General features: G+C 41.2%; 2 protein-coding genes across 4 annotated transcripts in view; one reads left to right on the forward strand and one right to left on the reverse strand.

Annotated features, from left to right (window-relative positions):
* The window catches only part of Gatad2b (GATA zinc finger domain containing 2B), a 67338-nt gene that overhangs the window by 24173 nt on the left and 21890 nt on the right, over positions 1–21275 (forward strand). For all 3 annotated transcript variants that reach the window (XM_052730292.1, XM_052730293.1, XM_052730294.1), the window contains exon 2: positions 19633–19968. In XM_052730292.1, the coding sequence (XP_052586252.1) occupies positions 19634–19968 (335 nt within the window). In that variant the 5' untranslated portion in view covers position 19633. The remainder of the gene's footprint in view (positions 1–19632; positions 19969–21275) is intronic.
* On the reverse strand, positions 13127–13564 carry LOC128105287 (elongin-B-like). The gene has a single exon (XM_052730295.1). The coding sequence runs from the start codon at positions 13532–13534 to the stop codon at positions 13193–13195; it is 342 nt and encodes a 113-aa protein (XP_052586255.1). The 5' UTR covers positions 13535–13564; the 3' UTR covers positions 13127–13192.

Raw genomic sequence — 21275 nt, forward strand, 5'->3', positions numbered from 1 at the left:
CAGTTTTGTTTGTATATGTTTAAGTTCCTTTAGGGAAATGAAATGGAGAGGTTATATTCCTGGGAAGTACATAGTTACTTGCTGGGAATGGCTGGCAATTCAGAGCATTAGTTAGCTTGGAAGGAGCTCAGCTATCTGGTCTGCATTAGGGTAGGTGGGAAATGGTGCAGGATGGAATCCATTATTCTGTGGTCTTTGCCAGGACATGAAAAATACATTGTTTCTGGTTTGGTAGAAAACATGGTTTCGTTTAATTGAAAGGTTTTGTTTTGTTTTTATTTTGTGCCCCCCCTTTCCCCGCCCCCCAGTCTGTGTGTGCTAGGAATCAATTATAGGGGCTTGCATATACTACCAAGTGCTCTAACAGCTGAGCCATACCCATGTTCTTTACGTGGAAATTTGGAAGTAGAGGTCACAGATTTACTAATATCTGAAGATCAATTGAGACACATTATTTGGGTAATTATTACATTTATCCCTTTAAAATATGTGAATTGCTCAGGTGTAATTATACAACCTTCAAATTCTAGCCCTTGTGAAGCAGAAGCTTCTAGAATTTCTTTTTTCTTTTCTTTTCTTTCTTTGTTTTGTTTTTTGAGACAGGGTTTCTCTGTGTAGTTTTGGTACCTGTCCTGGATTTCGCTCTGTAGATCAGGCTGGCCTCGAACTCAAAGAGATCTGCCTGGCTCTGCCTCCCGAGTGCTGGGATTAAAGGTGTGTGCCACCACCGCCCGGCAGTGTGTGTGTGTGTGTGTGTGTGTGTGTGTGTGTGTGTGTGTGTGTGTGTGTGTATGTGTATGTATGTATGTATGTATGTATGTATGTATGTATGTATGAGACTTTTCTAAGGTTTAAATGATTACTTTTCCCCTGTCGCAACCCCTTCCCAAAGATGCAGTTTTCAAGTCCACAGCATTATTAGTCTGATTATGAGAGTAAATTTGGGGACTGTGTGGTCTGTGATGTACATTGCTGTCTTCATGTATCATAGATACAATCATTGGCAAATCAGACTTAAGTTTTTACTGTCAAAGCAGAATGTACAGAAGAGCATCCTCTTTAGCATGAGTGTCCGTTGGCTGAGAGTTGAAAGCCATTTACAGTCTTGATGTGGGAGAGGAGGGACAGTGTTCTGGTTGTTAGAAGTGCATATAGACTTTATCCATCACTCTCATTTGTGGTAATTTTTTTTTTAAGTCAGCTTCACACAATGAGAATAATCCAAACTCCATAGGAACATGAAAATGAAATGAAGTGATTTTTGTGTTCTTCTTAGCCCATTCTAGCATTTGCTCAAATGTTGATCCCTTCTATCTTTCTTATCCCCAGTCACATACCTGTTACTTTTCTTCCTGCTAGAGTATACTTTCTTACATCTGACTGTGGCAACATGTCACTTGGAAGGCACTTTATCTTAGAAATCTTTCTTCTGTATGTACTTAGAAAAAAGTGATTTCCAGGAGCAGTCTGAAAGATTCTTCTATGCTTTTATTGGTGCCGTGGTATGAAACATGAAGGAGAGTTTGTTTTCTTTTTATTTAAAAGTAATATTTAGCCAGGTGGCGGTGGCACACGGAAGGCAGACACAGGCGGATCTCTGTGAGTTCGAGGCCAGCCTGGGCTACAGAGTGAATTCCGTGAAAGGCTCCAAAGCTACACAGAGACACCCTCTCTTGAAAAAACAACAAAAGCAAACAAACAAACAAAATAATAATATTTAGCTGGATGTTGTATTGCTTAGAAGGCTAAGATAGGAGAATCACAATTTCCAGGCCATCCTGAGGAGGACCTTTATATAAATTCAGCAACTTGTCTGTCTTTTTTGTGAAAGTTTAATAATTAAACTAATAATTATTTGGAGAAGCTGGACATTGTGATGTACTCCTGTAATCCCAACATTTAAGAGGCTGAAGTATAAGAATGGAGAATTCAAAGCTAGTTTGGATTATATAGGAAGTTCTAGGTCAACCTGGGCTACATTGAGAGACCTCCACCTCCATCCTCAAAACAAACAAACTGGGGACCAGAGAAATGGCTCAGCAGTTAAGAACACTTGGCTGCTCTCCCTTACAAGATCTGTGTTTGATTTCCAGCACTCACATGGGGGCTCTTAACTGTCTATAACTCCAGTTCCAGGGGATCTAGTGCCGTCTTCTGACCTCCAAGAGCACCAAGCACACATGTGGTGCACAGATATACATGCAGGCAAAACACCTATACAAATAAAATAAATAAATATTTTAAGGCACCAAGAAATTTTAGTAGGAGAACCTGGTAAAATGTTGGTGTCTGGGCCCCACCCCAAGATAATTTTTTGCTGCTAGGAAGTGGGCCCAAGAAGCTATGTGTTTACTATCTATTTCGGATGTAGGCCATGTAAAGTGGTATTTTAAAGAGACATGGGTTTAAAGTAGAAGAAAGTGCTGACATAATGGCTCAGTGGCTAAAGATTCTTACTGCCAAGCCTAACTACGTAAGTTTAATATCCCAAACCATGTAGTGGAAAGAAAAAGTGACTCCGTCAGGTTTTCCTTTGACTTCCACAAACACACTATGGTATGTGCATAATCACACTGGCATGATGTGTACAAGTATTAAAGTATAGGAAGCTGGTTGATGATGACCCACACCTTTAATCCCAGCACTTGGGAGGTAGAGACAGGTGGATCTCTGAGTTGGAGACCTAGCCTGGTCTACAGAGTGATAGGAGCTACACAGAGAAAAGTCCCCCCCCCCCAAAAAAAAAAAGGTACAAGAAAAATTAAGCTGGGGATATAGCTCAAATGATAGAGTGCTTACCTAGCATGCAGAAGCCCTGGGCTCTATTCCCAGCACTATATATAAACTGGATGTTGTGGAACATGCCTGTAATTCTACAGCTAAGTAGGTTGAGACAAGAGGATAAGTAGTTAGGTCATCCTATGATATATATCAGCTTCAAGGCCATGCTTATTTATGAGACCCTGTCTCAAATAAATAAGTGAATAAAGTAAAAGAAAAATGGTAATCATCCTACACTTAGTCCCTACATAAGTCTGCATTGTTCCCACCCCACTGTACATGTGTGTGCTACCTTGAACACGCATACTTTTTCATTTTTTGTGCTATTCTGGAGGTCAAAGGCAAGGCCTCTTGCATGCTAATAGGCAAGGTCTCTACTACTGAGTATAACTTTTTAGCCCTTTAAATTTATTTATTCATTTATTATTTTTTATTTTATTTTTTTTTTCGAGACAGGGTTTCTCTGTGTAGCTTTGTGCCTTTCCTGGATCTCACTCTGTAGACCAGGCTGGCCTCGAACTCACAGAGATCCGCCTGGCTCTGCCTCCCGAGTGCTGGGATTAAAAGTGTGCGCCACCTCCACCCAACTTCAAGTTTATTTAAAGATGTATTTATTATGTATATGTGTGATTTGCATGCAGCATGTAAATGCATCATGTGCATGCACTGCCAGCAGAGGCTAGAAAATAGAAAAGAGCATTGGATCTCCTGAAACAGACAGTTGTAAACTGCCCTGTGGATTCTAGGAACCCAACCCAGGTCCTGCAAGAACAGCCAGTGCTCTTAACTACTGAGCTGTCTTGCCAGTGCCTAGCCCTTTTTTTAAAAAAAGTTATTATTTTTTTAAATTTTGCTTTGGTTACCCAGACTGCCAAGCCTTGAATTCGGGACCCTGCTTTCTCAGTCTTCCAAATAGATGGGATTACAGTTATGTTCCACCAAGCCTAGTCAACATTGTCCACTATTGTGAAAAAAGTTTTTTGTTTTCTTACATAGTATGGATTAGTGCTATTATCCAATTTGGATGGATTTTTTTTTTTTCTGGAGCTGAGGACTGAACCCAGGGCCTTGCGCTTGCTAGGCAAGCGCTCTACTACTGAGCTAAATCCCCAACCCATTGGATGGATTATTATGAAAGTAAAACAGATGTGTAAAACCCAAACCCAGTTATTTTTTAGTATTGAGAGATTCAGCAGACAGATTATGGCCAAATTATCACAAAAGTATATACATGTTGACTCTCGATTCATGTATTAACTGTGGAATGGTTATACTGTACAGACCAGCAATAGTCTGTAGACTACTTTGAATAGTGTAGCTGTTCAGAAAATGAAAATTTTTTGTTGACCACTAGAAAGTAGCCTCTTCACCAGTCTCAGGAAGCCCAGTTTGCTCATCTTCCAAACAAAGTTTTACTGCTCTGCTTATTTGGGGGAATGTCATGAGGATATGTATGTAAAAATGCATTATGTGACAAGGAGTTTGCTATCCAAATATGTATTTGCTGTGATGTTGGAGATGCCAAGTTTACTAAATTTCAGTTTAAAACATGAAATGTCCTCCGGCAGGACATGGTGGTTTACACCTTTAATATCAGTGCTGGGAATTCAAAGGCAAGCATATATTTGTGAGTTTCAATGGCCAGCCTGGTCTACAAAGCATATTCTAGGTCAGCCAAAGCTCCATAGAGAGACATGATCACCACATTAAACAAACAAACAAACAAGTAAGTAAATAAAGCCTTAGACTATAGTGTCCAGTGTTTCTCTGAACATCAGTGCTTGTATTTTTTCAGTATATAGCTCTGGGCTGTTTCTTGGTAATGTCTGAAATGAGAACACTTTGGAGACATATCACAGTTTTCAAATTGCTTATTTTTGGAGGCAAGAATTCCTTTGAATTGTTTCTGGTGTTTGTTGTATATGATTATTTTGTTGTTGTTGTTTTTCGAGACAGGGTTTCTCTGTGTAGTTTTGGTGCCTGTCCTGGATCTCGCTCTGTAGACCAGGATGGCCTGGAACTGACAGAGATCCGCCTGGCTCTGCCTCCCGAGTGCTGGGATTAAAGGCAAGCACCACTGCTGCCTGGCCCCAATTTGTTTTTATTAATTTTATTTATTTATTTTTTTCATATATGGTTATTTTTTAACTTTTGGGAACAGTTTTACTCTGTAGCCCAGACTGGCCTCTAACTCAGTAATCTTCCTGCCTCAGCCACCCAAATCCTGGGATTATAGATGTGTGAATCAGCATAATTGGCATGAATCTCTCTTTCTTTTTCCTTCTTTCTCTTTTCTTGTCTTTTTATTTTTTTATTTTATTTTTTTCCCTGAGACAGGGTTTCTCTGTGAAGCAGTCCTGGCTGTCCTAGAATTCTGTAGACCAGGCTGTCATGGAACTCACAGAGATCCACCTGCCTCTGCCTCCCAAGTGCTGGGGTTAAAGATATGTGCCATCACCGCCCAGCTTTCTTTTTCTTTATTTTTTATTTTTATTTTTGGTTTTTTGAGATAGGGTTTCTCTGTGTAGTTTTTGGTGCCTATCCTGGATCTTGCTCTGTAGACCAGGCTGGCCTCGAACTCACAGAGATCCGCTTGGCTTTGCCTCTTAAGTGCCAGGCAGGATTAAAGGCGTGTACCACCACTGCCCAGCTCTTTTTCGTTTTTTTAAAGACAGAGTCCCACTATGTATGTAGCCCTGCCTGACCTAGAACTTGGTGTGTAGACTTGGGTGGCTTTGAATTCACAGAGATCCGCCTGCCTCTGCGTTCCAGGAGTGCTGGGATTAAAAGCATGAATAACCATGCCCATTTTTTAAAAAATATTTTTCATCCTAGGGTAGATTATTCTATCTTTCAGCTGACTACTGGCCTGAAGATTGCTATCTAGTTCCACAGCCTTTCTCTCTTACATCATGCTCCTTTTCTTAGGATCTATTTGCAGAAGACAGGTTCTTTACTGTTGTTTTAGATTTATTTATTTTGTGTACCAGGTCCATTCTGTGCCTGCAGTGGTCAGAAGAGAGCCCTAGAACTGGAGTTACAGGTGGTTGTGAGCCACCAAATGGGTTCTAGGAATCAAGCTCAGATCCTCTGGAAGAGCAGCTGGTGCTCTTAATTGCTGAGCCATCTCTCCATACCCCAGAAGACAGATTTTGAAGCTAGAAATTGAATCAAGGAGAAAAAAGATTTAGAGTAGCTCTACAGGTTAGATTCAAAAGTAAGGAAATGAATTAGAGCCCAGGATGGTGATACAGGCCTTTAATCCCAACACTGGGGCGGGGGGGGGGGGGGGGGGGGGGAGATGGGGGGGGGCATCGATCTTTGTGAATTCAAGGTCAGCCTGGTCTACACAGCAAATTTCAGGAATACATAGAGAGATCCTATCGCCAAAAAACAAACAAACAAAAAACTCCAAGAAGAAATAAATTACTACATACCTTCTTGGTCTCGCTGGGATTCATAGTTTTTTTTGTTTTGTTTTGTTTTTAGGTGAAATGGACAAGTAATATACTAGGTACTGACATGTTCAGAATGCCCGAACAGGCTATATAAGGAAAAACTGCCTGGTAGAACAGGGGGCAAGCTTTAATAGATAGGGTGACCATATAATCTAACCCTTCTAACTGGGGCACTGTTAATCATCATTAGGGGATAAACTGGATCATGTCTCATGTAAACCAAAGCATCTGTTAGTCTGTTTATTAAAGAAATGTTTCTGTAGTTTTGTGTGTGGAGCATGCAAAAAAAGCATCCATAGTGTCATTCCTGAGATGCAGCAGCCTATCTGTTCTGTTTTGTTCAAGACAGAGTTTCTTACTGGCCTGGAATAGCACTGACAATTACGGTCATCTATTACCACACCTAGCTGGGGTGTTGTTTTATGGGTTCTGGGGATTGAACTGGCATCCTTCATGCTGTAAACACTTCACTAAGTGAGCTATCTTTCCTACCCATCTTTATATAGTCATAAGGCTGTGTTTAAAAAGAAATGGCATGAACGAATGTCAAACTGTAGATCGTTTGATTTACTCTATTATAAAATAGGTATAGGAATAAGAGTAACATGGTTAAAAAATTGAAAAGGTAAGCTGGGACCAGATCATGAAGGATCCTCTACACTCTAGGGGGTGTGTGTGTGTGTACAGGTATGTGTATAGGGTAAGGGGTGTGTCACATGTGGAGTAGTCCTCTTCCTTGTTGTAGACAGGCTCTCTTTGTTCTTTTTTTTTTTTTTTTTTTTCGTTTTTCGAGACAGGGTTTCTCTGTGTAGCTTTGCGCCTTTCCTGGGACTCGCTTGGTAGCCCAGGCTGGCCTCGAACTCACAGAGATCCACCTGGCTCTGCCTCCCGAGTGCTGGGATTAAAGGCGTGCGCCACCACCGCCCGGCCCTCTCTTTGTTCTTAACCGCTGTGAACCCACAAGTTTCCGAGGATTCTCTTGTCTCCTCCTTGTCTCACTGTAGGAGCACTGGGATTACAGATGCATGCTATTGTCCCTAGCTTGTACAGGGTTCTGGGGTTTTGAACTCAGCTCCTTAGAACTTGAAAGACCATTGAACCATCTCTTCATCCCCACCCAAGCTTCTTAAAGCTGTGGGTCACGCCGGGCGGTGGTGGCGCACGCCTTTAATCCCAGCACTCGGGAGGCAGAGCCAGGCGGATCTCTGTGAGTTCGAGGCCAGCCTGGACTACCAAGTAAGTTCCAGGAAAAGGCGCAAAGCTACACAGAGAAACCCTGTCTCGAAAAACAAAACAAAAAAAAAAAAAAAAAAAGCTGTGGGTCACAAATTTGAGTGCTGCAAAGTAAACAAACATTTGGCAACAGTAAAGGTTCTGAACATGTGAACATCAAAAGTTAAACTCACAATAAGCTTGGTGTTTCTGGCAGCATCTACTGTGCTGTACTCTGCACCTTCACTGCAGCCTTGGTACTGAGCAACATTAAATTACATGGCTGTCTTGCCAAGGAACACCCAGTGAGCACTGGCCAAAACACCTGAGCTCTGAATGAAGACAGCATGTTGAGTGTTAGGACATGCAGTGTTTTACTATACATACCATTTCCTACTCTTACAGAAAATGAAGACTTTTATATAATATTTTCTTACCACCATTCCTCAGCATACAAGCTTCAAACTAGTGTATTTTTATTTATTTGTTTGTTTATTTTTTGTTGTTTTGAGACCAGTCTGGCCTCAAACTCACAGAGATCTACCTGCTTCTTCATACTGGTATATCTTTGTGTTACAGTGTTTTATTTACTTTTATTGATTGATTTGAGTCATGGTTTTGTTTAGGTCAGGCTGACTTTGAATTTCCTATGTAGTCAAAGCTGGTATTGAATTTCTTATCCTCTTATCTTTACCTCTAGAGTACTGAGATTATAGACAGGGACCACTAAACCCTGCTTAGAATCATTCATTCATTCATTCATTTAATGTGTTTCTATTGAGATAGGGTCTCACTATGTAGCTTTGGCTGGCCTGGAACTTGCTATGTGGACTAGGCTGACCTAAAACAGAGATCCATCTGATTCTGCCTTCTGAGCTCTGAGATTAAAGCTGGTTATCATGACTAACCTAGAATTTCTATTTAAAAAATTGCTGTTTGATTTGCTGACTCATTTTGATCAAAAATTGTTAAATGGGGCCTGGAGAGAGAGCTCTGTTAACAGCATATACTGCTCTTGCAGAGGACCTAGGTTCAGTTGCCAGCACCCGTATGACATCTATAACTCCATTTTCAGAGGCTCTGACACCCTTTTCTGGCCTCCATGAGCACCAGGTACATACTCAGTGCACATAAATATATGCAGGCACTCACATGTAGACAAAATTCTAAACGGTCTTATTAAGAAACGCAAAGCCATATACAGAGTTAAAAGCCCAAGAGATCAGAGCACTAGCCTTTAGCTTACCAGTAGCTGCCGTCCTTCCCCTCGGAGAGAGACCTTCTTCCTGTGTCCTGTCTTTTTATTGCCTTTCTGTTCTGCCTTCTCATTGGCTCTAAACCCAACCACATGACTTCCTTGTCACTGCCTGTCTATATAGACATCCAGGTCTCTATGGTTGGTACTGAGATTAAAGGTGTGTGTCACCATGCTGGCTGTGTCCTTGAACACACAGACTCTGCCTGCCATGTGATTGGATTGAAGGCGTGTGCTACCACTACCAGACTTATGTTTAATGGCTATGACCTCTGATCTCCAGGCAACTTTATTTATTAACATACAAATAAAATCACATTTCAGCATAAATAAAATATCACCATATTCATGCATAGAAAATAAGTCTTTGGGCAGGAGTAGGGGGACAGGGACAGGGTTTCTCTGTGTAGCCCTAACTATCCTGGATTCACTTTGTAGACCAGGCTGGCCTCAAAATCACAGAGATCTGACTGCCTCTGCCTCCCAAGTGCAGGAAATAAAAGTGTGTGCTACTATAACTGGCAAGAAATCTTTTTTAGAAATGAAGTAAATTTTACTTCAGATTATGATGACATTTCCAACAATTTATGAAATATATGTATTTATTCATACCTTTGACACTTTGTGCTCCTGCTTTTCCCAGGGTTCCTATGAGGAGGAGAGAGGGATAAGAAAATATTAGATAGAAAGATAATGAAGAGGAGAAAGACAAACACAGGATAGCCACTGGACGGTGGCACACACCTTTAATCTCAGCACTTTGAGTAATTTGGGCCTCCACAGGTAGATGTCAGTGTCTTCCTTTATAGCTCTCTACCTTATTATTTTTTAAATTGTGTGTGTGTGTTAGTGCCTACATAAATGTCTAATATATATATATATATATATATATGCAGTGCCAAAGAAGGCCAGAAGAGGGCATTAGAGCCAGTCGATGGTGGTGCACACCTTTAATCCCAGCATTTAGGAGGCAGAGGCAGATGGATCTAAGTGAGTTCGAGGCCAGCCTGGTCTACAGAGCCAGTTCCAGGACAGCCAGGACCCTGTCTCAAAAAAAAAAAAATAGAGAGCATTGGATACACTGGGACTAGAGTTACAGATACTTGTGAGCTGCCGTGATCCTCTGGAAGAATGCTGTTAACTGCCAAGCTACTTTCCTTTTAGCCCGTCATCTTTTTATTCATTCATTCATAGCCCAGGCTGACCTTGGACTCACAGAGATCCCCCTGGCTTTGCCTCCCGAGTGCTGGGATTAAAGGCGTGCGCCACCACCGCCTGGCCTCAACTTTTTTTTTTAAATAGACATGTGTGGACATGATGTTTGAATGTGGGTACTTCTGCCATGGTGGGAATGTGAAGGTGAATGCAAAACTTTCAGTATTTGGTTCTCTCCTCCACCTTTACATGGGCTCCAGAGATTGAAGGCTTGGGTCGTCTTGCCAGTCTTCCACCTTATTTTTAAGACAGGTTGTCTCTCTAAATCTGGAGCTCACAGATTCATCCAGCAAGCCCCTAGGATCTGCCTCCCTTCACACACCTGCACACACAGAGCGATTATAGATGCTTGTTGTCAAGCCTGCCTTTTTATATAGGTAAGAAGGATCCCAACTTAGGTCTCCATGTCACACAGCAAGACTTTACCCGCTGCGTCATTTCTCCAGCTCCAAGATTAGATATTTATTTTCAAGATTACATTTAAAGTTTTTTTTTTAACTGACCTAAGTTCAGTGGTGCATGCATACATGTAATCCCAGCACTTTTCTTGTGCTTGAAGTTGTTAAAATTCTTGGATCTGTAGGTTTCATCTATATATTAAACTGCTTAAAAGTTGTTGTTTGACTTTGGACTATTTTATTTTGAGTCAGGTCTTCACGATATAGCCCAAGTTGGCTTTGAACTCTTCATCTTCCCATCTCAGGCTCTTGAGTCCTGGAATTGCAGTTTACACCACCACACCTAGCCTGTTAATATTTTCCATTATGTTTGCTATTAACATAAATATTTTTCCTTTATTAAAAAAGATTTATTTTATGTGTCTATGTGAGAACCTACATGTGTGTATGTCCATCTCTAATGTCAGAGGAGGCCAGAAAAGGGAATTTGATTTCCTAGAACTGGAGTTACGGGCAGTTGCAAGCCGCCATGTGGACAATGGGAACTGAACCTAGTCTTCTGAAAGGGCATAAGTGTTTGTAACTGCTAAACCATCACTCCAGCCCCTTCATAAACATTTTTAAAAAAATCTTCGTTGGGGTTCACGTGCCAACAGAATTTGAGAGCAATTCATGGGGCTGGAGAGACAATGGATAATAGGTTAAGAGCCCCATCTTGTTCTTGCAAAGGACATGGATTGGTTCCCAGCATCCACATGGGTAACTCACAAATGCCTATAACTCCAGTTCTAGAGAGATACGATGATGCCTCTTGTTTCCTTTGACATTTGCAATCACATCCACATATCCCCCACATAAACATATACATAATAAGAAATAATAAAATTTTAAACTATTATATGTATATAAGTATATATTGAGAGAGACAGAGAGACAAGGTTTCTCTGTGTAACTACCCTGGCTGTCTTGGAACTTGCTCTGTAGACCAGACTGGCTTCAAACATACAGAGATCTGCCTGTCTTTGCCTCCTGAGTGCTAGGATTAAAGGTATGCATCACTACTGTCTAGCTAAACTATTATTTTAAAAAACTTTTATGTGTATGGGTGCTTTTCCTTTCATGTATGTATATGTATCACATACATATATAACTCCCATACAATTGGAGTTATAGATAGCTGTGAGCTGCCATGTGGTTGCTGGGATCAAACCCAGGTCCCCTGGAAGAGCAATAAATGCTTTTAATTGCTCAATCATCTCTAGCCCCATAAAAATAAATTCTAATTAAAAACTAAAGTTTACAGTTCACAGGTTTTTAGTATAGTCACAGAGTTATACAACCTCTACTACAGATTGAGAACATTTTTATCAACCTGAACAGAAACCCTCTAGTCATTAGCAGTATTTCTTCTGCCCTAGGCAACAACTGATCTTTGTTTACAAATTTCCTTTTTTGAAAAACTTTTTGTGTATGGGTACATATTCCCATGTGTGTGGGTGCATTTTTTGTCTTTTTTTTTTTTTTTTTTGTCTGTGTGTAGGCCGGAGGTTAACATGTCTTCCTCTATCCTACTCCACCTTATCTTTGAGATGGTGTTCTTTTCCTCCTTTGTGCTGAGATTATAAGCACATGCTGCTGCCCCCAGGCTTTTACAAGGGTGCTAAAAACCTAAGTTAGGTCCTCATATACTTTTCACATATAGTAATCATCTCTTACACCCAAAGGATATGTTCCAAAACCTCCAGAGGATAGTTCTGAAACCTGTGTATTCCATAATTTCCTCTGTGTCCTACAGGGCATAGTGCCAAAATCACTCTGTCCTCTTTTTTGATGACTCCAGTAGATCACTACTCCTGTGCTTTGCAGCCATTACTAAGTTAAGTCACTTGAACATGCACACTATGGTTTAGTGTAGTCAGCTATTAATGAAGAATGGTCACATTACTTAGAAGAACTTGTAATTTGGGTTTTGGTGTAGGGGTACACACCTTTAGTCTCAGCACTGGGGAGGCAGAGACAGACGAGTCTTAGTTTGAGGTCAGCCAGGTCTACAGCAGAGTTACAGGTCAGCCAGACATACACAGTGAGATTCTGTTAGAAAGAGAGAACTATATAATTTGAATTTGGTAAATTGCTTGTTTCTGTGTTTTTCTCCATTTAATATTTTGAGACTCGAAAATAACTGAAATCACAAAAAGTAAAGTAACAGCAAATCACATGGCATAGCTTCTTGTGATGTTGTCTTCCTTAGGATAATGTTTTCAAGGTTTCTTTGTTTTGTATTTTTTTTTTTTTTTTTTTTTTTGGTTTTTCGAGACAGGGTTTCTCTGTAGTTTTGCGCCTTTCCTGGAACTCACTTGGTAGACCAGGCTGGCCTCGAACTCACAGAGATCCGCCTGGCTCTGCTCTGCCTTCCGAGTGCTGGGATTAAAGGCGTGCGCCACCACCGCCCGGCTGTTTTGTATTGTTTTTATTCCTATAATTTTTTGTTGTTGTTTTTGTTTTTCCAGACAGGGTTTCTCTGTGTAGCCCTGGCTGTCCTGGAACTCACTTTGTAGACCAAGCTGGCCTCAAACACAGATCCACCTGCTTCTGCCTCCTGAGTGCTGAGATTAAAGGCATGTGCCGCCACCACCCAGCTTGTCTTAGAGTTATTATTGCTGTGATAAAAATCTCAATCTGAATCAGGATGAAAAGCAGTATACAGGTACATCATCTCTTGATTTTTGATGGTTTAGCAGTATACAGGTGCATCATCTCTTAACTTTTGATCGTTTAAACAACAGGGGTTTTTTTTGTTTGTTTGTTTTTTGACAGCCAAATCATCTTTATTTTGAGGGAATAGGTCTCTAGGGGGGGTGGGCCTGGGGCCCTCACTGCACAGCTTGTTCATTGGCACTGCCTCCAGAATCTTGTGGCTTCATCACATCCGGAAGCTCTGGAGGGCTGGAGAAGGGCTCTATGCGCAGGGCTTCAAAGGTATCATCTGCTCGGAAGGCCAGGCCCACTGTGGCTGGGGCCTGTGGCCGTGCTGTCTGGCTAGTGAAGCCACACTCGCCCAGAGTTTTTCCATCATCCTTGTACAGCCGCTGCTCATCCGGCGGCCGCTTGAGGATGCCTTCGACTATGCGCTTTAATTCAAACATGGTACTCGACTCCTTGGTGTCCGTGAAGATGGTGGTCTTGTGGCGCTGGATCATGAGAAACACGTCCATCCTGGCAGCTGCTTCTTAAACAACAGTTTTTATACATTATGTAAAAACTGTGTAGCCAGTAAGAATCATATTTGAATTTTTGAATTTTGGTCTTTATTGATGGCTAGCATCATAATGCTGGTAGTTGCTGGAGAATGGCAGCAAGCCCCAGCTCTGAGACAGATCCCAACAAGATCATAGGGGAGACAGCTGGTAGTTTAGCAACATAATACAATATAAAGTAAGGTAATTAGGTAGGTTAAATACAATTCTGCCCCATGGTTTTGATTTGCTTTTTGTTTTGTTTTTTTTTTTGTTTGTTTGTTTGGTTTCGGTTTTTTTGAGACAGGGATTCTCTGTGTAAGAACTCTGACTGTCCTGGAACTTGCTTTGTAGACCAGGCTGGCCTCACACTCACAGAGATCTGTAGATGTAATTCTAAACAGTCTTATTAAAAAACACAGAGCCAAATAAAGAGTTAAAAGCCCAGAGATGGAGCAGTAGCCAAGAGCTAAGACCACCTTATCTTACCACTTGCTGCTGTCCTTCCCCTGAGAGAGAGAGACCTTCTTCCTGTGTCCTGTCTTTTTATTGCCTTTCTGTTCTGCCTTCTCATTGGCTGTAAACCCAATCACATGACTTCCTCATCACTGCCTGTCTATACAGACCTCCAGGTCTCCATGGTTTGTACTGAGATTAAAGATTCGGGTCACTGCTTGGCTGTGTCCTTGAACACACAGAGATTCTGCCCGCCATGCAATCGGATTAAGGGCGTGTGCTACCACTACCAGACTTCTGCTTAATGGCTTGCTCTTAGCTCTGATCCCCAGGCAACTTTATTAATATACAAATAAAATCACATTTCAGCACAAATAAAATTACACCATATTTCCCCCTTCTAATAAAAAGAAAAAAAGGAAGTTATAACTAATATAAGAAAAACTATATGCATTAAGTACAATAACTATATATAATATATACAAGCAATAAATACCTAAACAATGTCTCGTCCATTTGCATTTGACAAATTCAGAGAAAATAATTCCATTATCTATCCTGTTTTGGTAAGTACAAAATGTACCTGATTCACTTTCTACCCTAACTTATATTACTAACAGAACTATCTTATAATGTCTTTCAAATTTATACTTACACCTCTTAAGTTTCTTTTCTAAAATTCTTAACAAGGAAAACTATAACTATTTAATCTTTAACTATAACTATCTAATCTTCAACTCCCTCAGAGACCCAAGACGGAAATAATATTACCTGGAAAAAACAAAAAAACAAAAAAAACCAAGAAGCGCACGTAAGCGGCTTCCTAAAAATTGTGAGTTGACAGAAACAGCCAGCTGCCTGGACAGTCACCCGAGGTTTCTCCGCGATGTTGGGGCATCATCTTCAGCCTATAGGCTTAGCATATCTGACAGACTCATTTTGTGAAGTAGGCTATACACAAGGCTAACAGTTCGACCTCACATTTGGTGAGAGTCGTCCATGTACCAGAAACACCTGAATTCCACTAATGTGCTATCGTGATTCAGGATTTTAAATTCTGGAAATGGTTGATGTTTTTTGAATTCAGCTGTCCATTCTTCTTGGCTTGTGTGTGGCTTCATCTCAGCATCCTGTTCTTCTCTGCATCCCATTCTTCTTGGCTTATAGGTGGCTTCATCTCTTTTATTAAATGCCAGTCTACCATTAAGAGGTTAGACTCCATCAGCTTAGTTACTCTTTCAAGAATAACTGCTTCAGCTGCTGTTCCACTGCACATCAGAAGCCATCGGTCTACTGCCAGTTCAGCTGCCTTCGAAGAAAGGGGCTCTGTACCTTTTCTGGATTGCAAAGGCCGCTTCAGGGATGGTGCCATATTGTCCTGGCCTCAGAAGATGCCTTTTGTTGAAGCCACAACCACACTTGTCTTGGCAAGAATAGGTAGTCCTTTGTTTCATGTCCTGTCTGTCCTGTTTGTCAGCAGTCGATTCAAGGATACTTTGCTCTCCAGTGGCTAACTTTTGCCACAATGAAAGTTAACTCCATATGCAGTTTCTTCAATGCCCATATTTTCTCTGAAGTAGATTGGTACTGCCAGGAGCCGACATGTCTCATAGTCATAAAAACAGAAAAAACATTTTAAATACCATATTTTGTAGATCCCTGAGGGGTTTGAAGATGACCTGTCTATCTAAAATATATCTGCTCGATCTTAAATACATACCTAATATGACTACAAGTTCAATTGTAATGTCTAACTACTAACTTTCATTTCTTTATGTCCTAATAGTTGGTAATAATAACATTCAAGGATTAGCAAATTGTATTACATTGTTAAATGAATGGTATAAGTATTTTATTTGTGCTGAAATGTGATTTTATTTGTATGTTAATAAAGTTGCCTGGGGATCAGAGCTAAGAGCAAGCCATTAAGCAAAAGTCTGGTAGTGGTAGCACACGCCTTTAATCCTATCACTTGGGAGGCAGAGATCCATCCAGATCTCTGTGAGTTCAAAGCCACACTGGAAACAGCCAGGCATGGTGACTCATGCCTTTAATTCCAGGAAGTGATGGCAGAAAGCAGAAAGGTATATAAGGTGTGAAAACGAGGAACTAGAGCCTGATTAAGCTTTTAGGCTTTTAGCAGCAGTTCAGCCTAGATCAGTTTGGATGAGGACACAGCGATTTCCAGTCTGGGGAAACTGAGGAATTAGCAAGGTGAGGTAGCTGTGGCTGATCCTGATCTTTCAGTTCACCCCCTACCTGGCTCTGAGTTTGTTTTTATTATTAATAAGACCTTTTAAGATTCATGCTACAAAAAAAAAAAAAAGATTCATGCTACAGAGATCTACCTGCTTCTGACTCCCCTGGGATTAAAGATGTGCACCACCAACAACCAGCCAATTTTTTTTGTTGTTGTTTGTTTTTTCTTTTTTTTTTTTTTTTTTTTTTGAGCTGAGGATCCAAACCCAGGGCCTTGCGCTTGCTAGGCAAGCGCTTTGCCACTGAGCTAGATCCCCAACCCCTATTGTTTGTTTTTTCAAGACAGGGTTTTTCTCTGTAGCCCTGGCTGTCCTGGAACTTGATCTGATTTGTTTGTTTTTTTAAGATGGGGTCTCATTCTGTAGCGCAGGCTGGCCTGAACCACACTCAGGAGACATCAGTATATGGCAGTCTACATGCCTTACTTAGCCTTCCAAGTTTTTGGAATTACAAGTGTGTGCTAGCATACTAAAAATGTTTATTTCCACTACCTAACCCCTGAACATGATGTGTAGCATATACTTAATATTTATAGTGTGATTAGATGGACAAGAAAAATATCAGCACATGAAAATACATAGTACTGCTTCTTAAGGTGTCTAGCTTTGTGCAAGAAGATGCACTATGTAATTTTAGAGGAAGATGTACTGTATAAATTTTTTTTTTTTTGAGACAGGGTTTCTCTGTATAGCTCTGACTGTCCTGAATCTCATCCTGTAGACCACGATGACCTTGAACTCAGAGAGGCACATGCTTCTTCTGTCTCCTAGTGGTGGGATTAACGGCGTGTACCACCATCTCCCAGCCTGTATAATTTTTTTATTGCAGGATTGAGAAGTGTTATGTGACAAACTTTTCCTGAGGAGATGCAGCACACACATCTACTCATCCTGGATAGGGAGCCTATTGATAGACCAAAGTATGGATACCACCAAAGCCCACCTTAGTGGGGTTACTTACAGGAATTTGTGTGAGGGCTTAGTTATAGTAGCAGAAATGACTCAAAGACAGCTGCATCACCAGAGCATGGTGACAGCTCGCAAAGCTGGAGACCTGGAGCACAGTGTACACCCTGCAGCAGCTCAACAGATTGGAGGTGTCCTTTCTGGTGGCTCAGTTGGTCTGAGCCTCTTCCAGGTAGCTCAGCTGGTCTTTGTTTCTTTGTTCCCAACCTGTGGGTTGTGGTCCCTTTGAGGGTCGAGCAATCCTTTTATGGGGGTCACCTAAGACTACTAGAAAACACAGTTGTTTACATTATGATTCATAACAGCAAAATTACAGTTATACGTAGCAATGAAAATAATTTTATGATTGGGAGTCACCACAACATGAGAAACTATACTAAAGGGTCTCAGCATTAGGAAGGTTGAGAACCACTGTTCTATGCAGTTCTTTTGGTCTCTGCTTCCAAGTGGTTTGAAAAAGTCTCAATATTTTTAAAAGTTGTAAGATTTTAGGGGCTGGAGATTTGACTCAGTGGTTAAGAGCATTGGCTGCTCTTCCAGAGGACCTAGGTTCAATTCCCAGCACCCACATGGTGGCTACAACTGTCTGTAACTCCGGTTCCAGGGGATCTGACACCTTCATACTAATACAAATAAAGTTATTAAATAAATAATTAATTTTTGTAGTTTTAAGATTTTTTTAAAATCCAAATTTATGTACAATTGAGGGTAGATAAAGAGGCTCGTGTGTATAATGTTACTTGAATGTACATTTTCAGGGCTGACCATTTGGCATTAGGCAACCCATTGGTGTGCTCTTCTCAGGGTAAGACTATTTCTCTAGCTCTCAGCATACCTTAGTTGCATATAGTAGTTTGTATAGGTTTGAGGCCTCCTGGACTTTCCTTGGTCCATGTTAGCATGTCTATTGTTATCTTTCCTTGTTCAGCTCTTGTTTAAGGCAGTCATGTTGGTGAGACTTTATACATGTGGCTTCTGACATTTCTAGGAGACATAATCTCATAGCAAAACTCCTTGTTTTTCTGGCTCTTAAATTTCTTTCTGCCCCAATCCCTGAGCATTAGGTATGGGAATTGTGTTGTAGATGGGCTCTGCAAATCTGTATTTTGATTGATTGTGGTTTTCTGAAATGATTGCTGTCTGTTGCAGAGAGAAGTTTCATTGATGCAGGGTGAGGGCCACACTTATCTATGGGTAGAAGGGGACAGTATTTAGAATGTAGTTACGAATAATGTTGGTTTAGTAAAGTGGTTTAATCCCAGCACTTGGAAAGGCAGAGGCAGGCAGATCTCTGAGTTCAAGCGCATACACACACACACACACACACACACACACACACACACACACACACACTCTCACACTCACACACACGGAATTCCAGGACTATGTAGAGAGACTCTGTCTCAAAAAAATAAAATAATATATGTTACATTTATTTATTTGGGGGGGGTTACATATGCCATAGCATCTATTTGGAGATCAGGAATCAACTCTTTACTTCCATCACATGAGCTCTAGGATTGAACTCGGGTCATCAAGCTTGGCAGCAAGCACTTTTGCCTACTGAGCCATTTTGTTGGCTCTATTTGTTGTTGTTTCAATTTATTTTTTAAAAAATTGTGTGCACATGTTTTTGCTTCAAAGAGACCAGAGGGGGCTCTGGATTCCCTGGAACTGGAGTTTTACTGACACTCGTAAACTGCCATGTGGATTCTGGTAGCTGAACCTCAGTCTTCTGTAAGAGCAGCAAGTATTCTTAGTCACTTCTCCAGTCCCTGTTGGTTGGTTTGTTTGTTAACAGGATATGGCACTATAGCTGGCTTTCAATTCTAGATACTCCTGATTCAGACTCCCAAGTGCTGGGATTACAGGAAAGCTCTGTCATCCTCAGCTTGAATGTTTTTGTTTTTACTGTTAATTTTTGTTGTGGTTTGGTTTCTGTCTGTCTCTTTGTTTATATATATATATTCTTCAAGGCAGTGTTTCTCTGTGTAGCCCTGGCTGTCTTGGAACTCTCTGTAGACCAGGCTGGCCTCCAACTCACAGAGATCTACCTGCCTCTGCCTCTTGAGTGCTGGGATTAAAGGAGTGCACCACCATGTTTTGTTTGTTTTTAAAGAACCATCAACATGAATATAATGTTGATTTCACGTACCTTTTATAATTAAAGGCTTTGGTGACTACAGTGTATTTGAAGTTTATTTTCATTGCTGAAGTTGACTGGAGAAATAATATGGATGTTGTAAGACAATAATAGCATTGGAAGTTAGCACTGTTATCTGTAACCTTAAACATATGTTACATGAGTTTCTTTTTTTTCTTAACACTTCATACTCCTGCTTTTTGGCCTACATTAGGAACTTTATTCTGATCTGTCTTGTGTGTTTCTTTCCATAGGATGGATAGAATGACAGAAGATGCTCTTCGCCTGAATCTTTTGAAAAGGAGTTTGGACCCAGCAGATGAGCGAGATGATGTCTTGGCAAAACGACTCAAAATGGAGGGGCATGAGGCCATGGAACGTCTGAAAATGTTGGCACTTCTCAAAAGGAAAGATTTAGCAAATCTTGAGGTGCCACATGAGTTACCTACCAAACAAGATGGCAGTGGTGTCAAGGGTTATGAAGAGAAACTCAATGGAAATCTCAGGCCTCATGGAGACAACAGGACTGCTGGAAGGCCAGGCAAAGAAAACATCAATGATGAGCCTGTGGATATGAGTGCTCGACGGAGGTATGCAGTTTGTGGCCTCCAGAAATAGGGTCTTCTTTAAAATCAGCTTGTGAAAATGAGATGAATTCCAAGAAAGGGAGGGAGGTGCTTTTCATCCTAAAGCTGCCTTTTTTGTTTTATGTATTTTGTTGTTTTGCACCAGGGTCTCACACTGTGGCCATGCTGGTCTTGAACTTTTGGCAATCCTCTTGCCTCAGTATCTCAGTGTTGGGATTACTTATGTGAGCTACCATATGATGATATCCTAAAGCTTCTTGAAAGAAGAGCAGTGTCCTCTGGCTTGAATTGACTGTGAATTTCTCTCATTTCCAGATGAAGCTAACTCACATGGATAGTCATAGTTTTTACCTAAGATAAGATTATTATTTCTGAGGACCAGAGGTGTAACAAGATAATTAATAGTGTTTGCAACTCAGTCATGAGGACTGGAATTCAAATCCTAGCTCCTACATTAAATAGTTCACAGTTATCCATCCAGCTCCAAGAGATCCAACACCCTCCCCTCCCCTCCCCTCCCCTCCCCTCCCCTCCCCTCCCCTCCCCTCCCCTCCCCTCCCCTCCCCTCCCCTCCCCTCCCCTCCCCTCCCCTCCCCTCCCCTCCCCTCCCTTCCTTCCATTTTGGTTTTTCCAGACAGGGTTTCTATGTATAATAGTCTTGGCTGTCCAGGAATTCCTCTGTAGACCAGGCTGACCTTGAACTCACAGAGATCCGCCTTCCTCTGCCTCTCAAATGCTAGGATTAAAGGCATGCACCACCATGCCTGGCTATCTTTTTCTTTATAAAAAAGGTTACATCTGGCCTGGCAGTGGTAGGCATGCCTTTAATCCCAGCACTCGAGAGACAGAAGCAAGTGGATCTGTGTGAGTTCGAGGCCAGCCTGGTCTACAAAGGGAGCTCCAGGATGGCCAAGGCTACAAAGAGAAACCCTGTCTTGAAAAACAAAAAAAGTCTTTCCTTCAGATCATTCCATGGATTTGGGATCTGTTTGTTATAGAATCTCAGCTTCTATTACATTAAAAAAAAAAAAAAAGGAATGACCAGGGCAGTGGTGGCACATGCCTTTGATCCCAGCACTCGGGAGGCAGAGGCAGGCGGATCTCTTGTGAGTTCGAGGCCAGCCTGGTCTCCAAAGCGAGTTCCAGGAAAGGCGCAAAGCTACACAGAGAAACCCTTGTCTCGAAAAACAAAAACAAACAAAAAAAGTTATGGACCTGGCTTTTCTTGTTTCAAAAGGAAAACTATCCACATGTGGTCTCTACATTCTTGCTCTATCTATACCACTTCCCTCAACAACCCCCCCCCCAGG

This window comes from Peromyscus californicus, unplaced genomic scaffold (assembly GCF_007827085.1).
Source record: "Peromyscus californicus insignis strain IS unplaced genomic scaffold, ASM782708v3 Scaffold_9__1_contigs__length_137607984, whole genome shotgun sequence".
NCBI lineage: Eukaryota > Metazoa > Chordata > Mammalia > Rodentia > Cricetidae > Peromyscus > Peromyscus californicus.

What these genes read in the sequence shown, in the direction of transcription:
- LOC128105287 (XM_052730295.1), bottom strand. Translation starts at nt 13,534, where the DNA reads ATGGACGTGTTTCTCATGATCCAGCGCCACAAGACCACCATCTTCACG.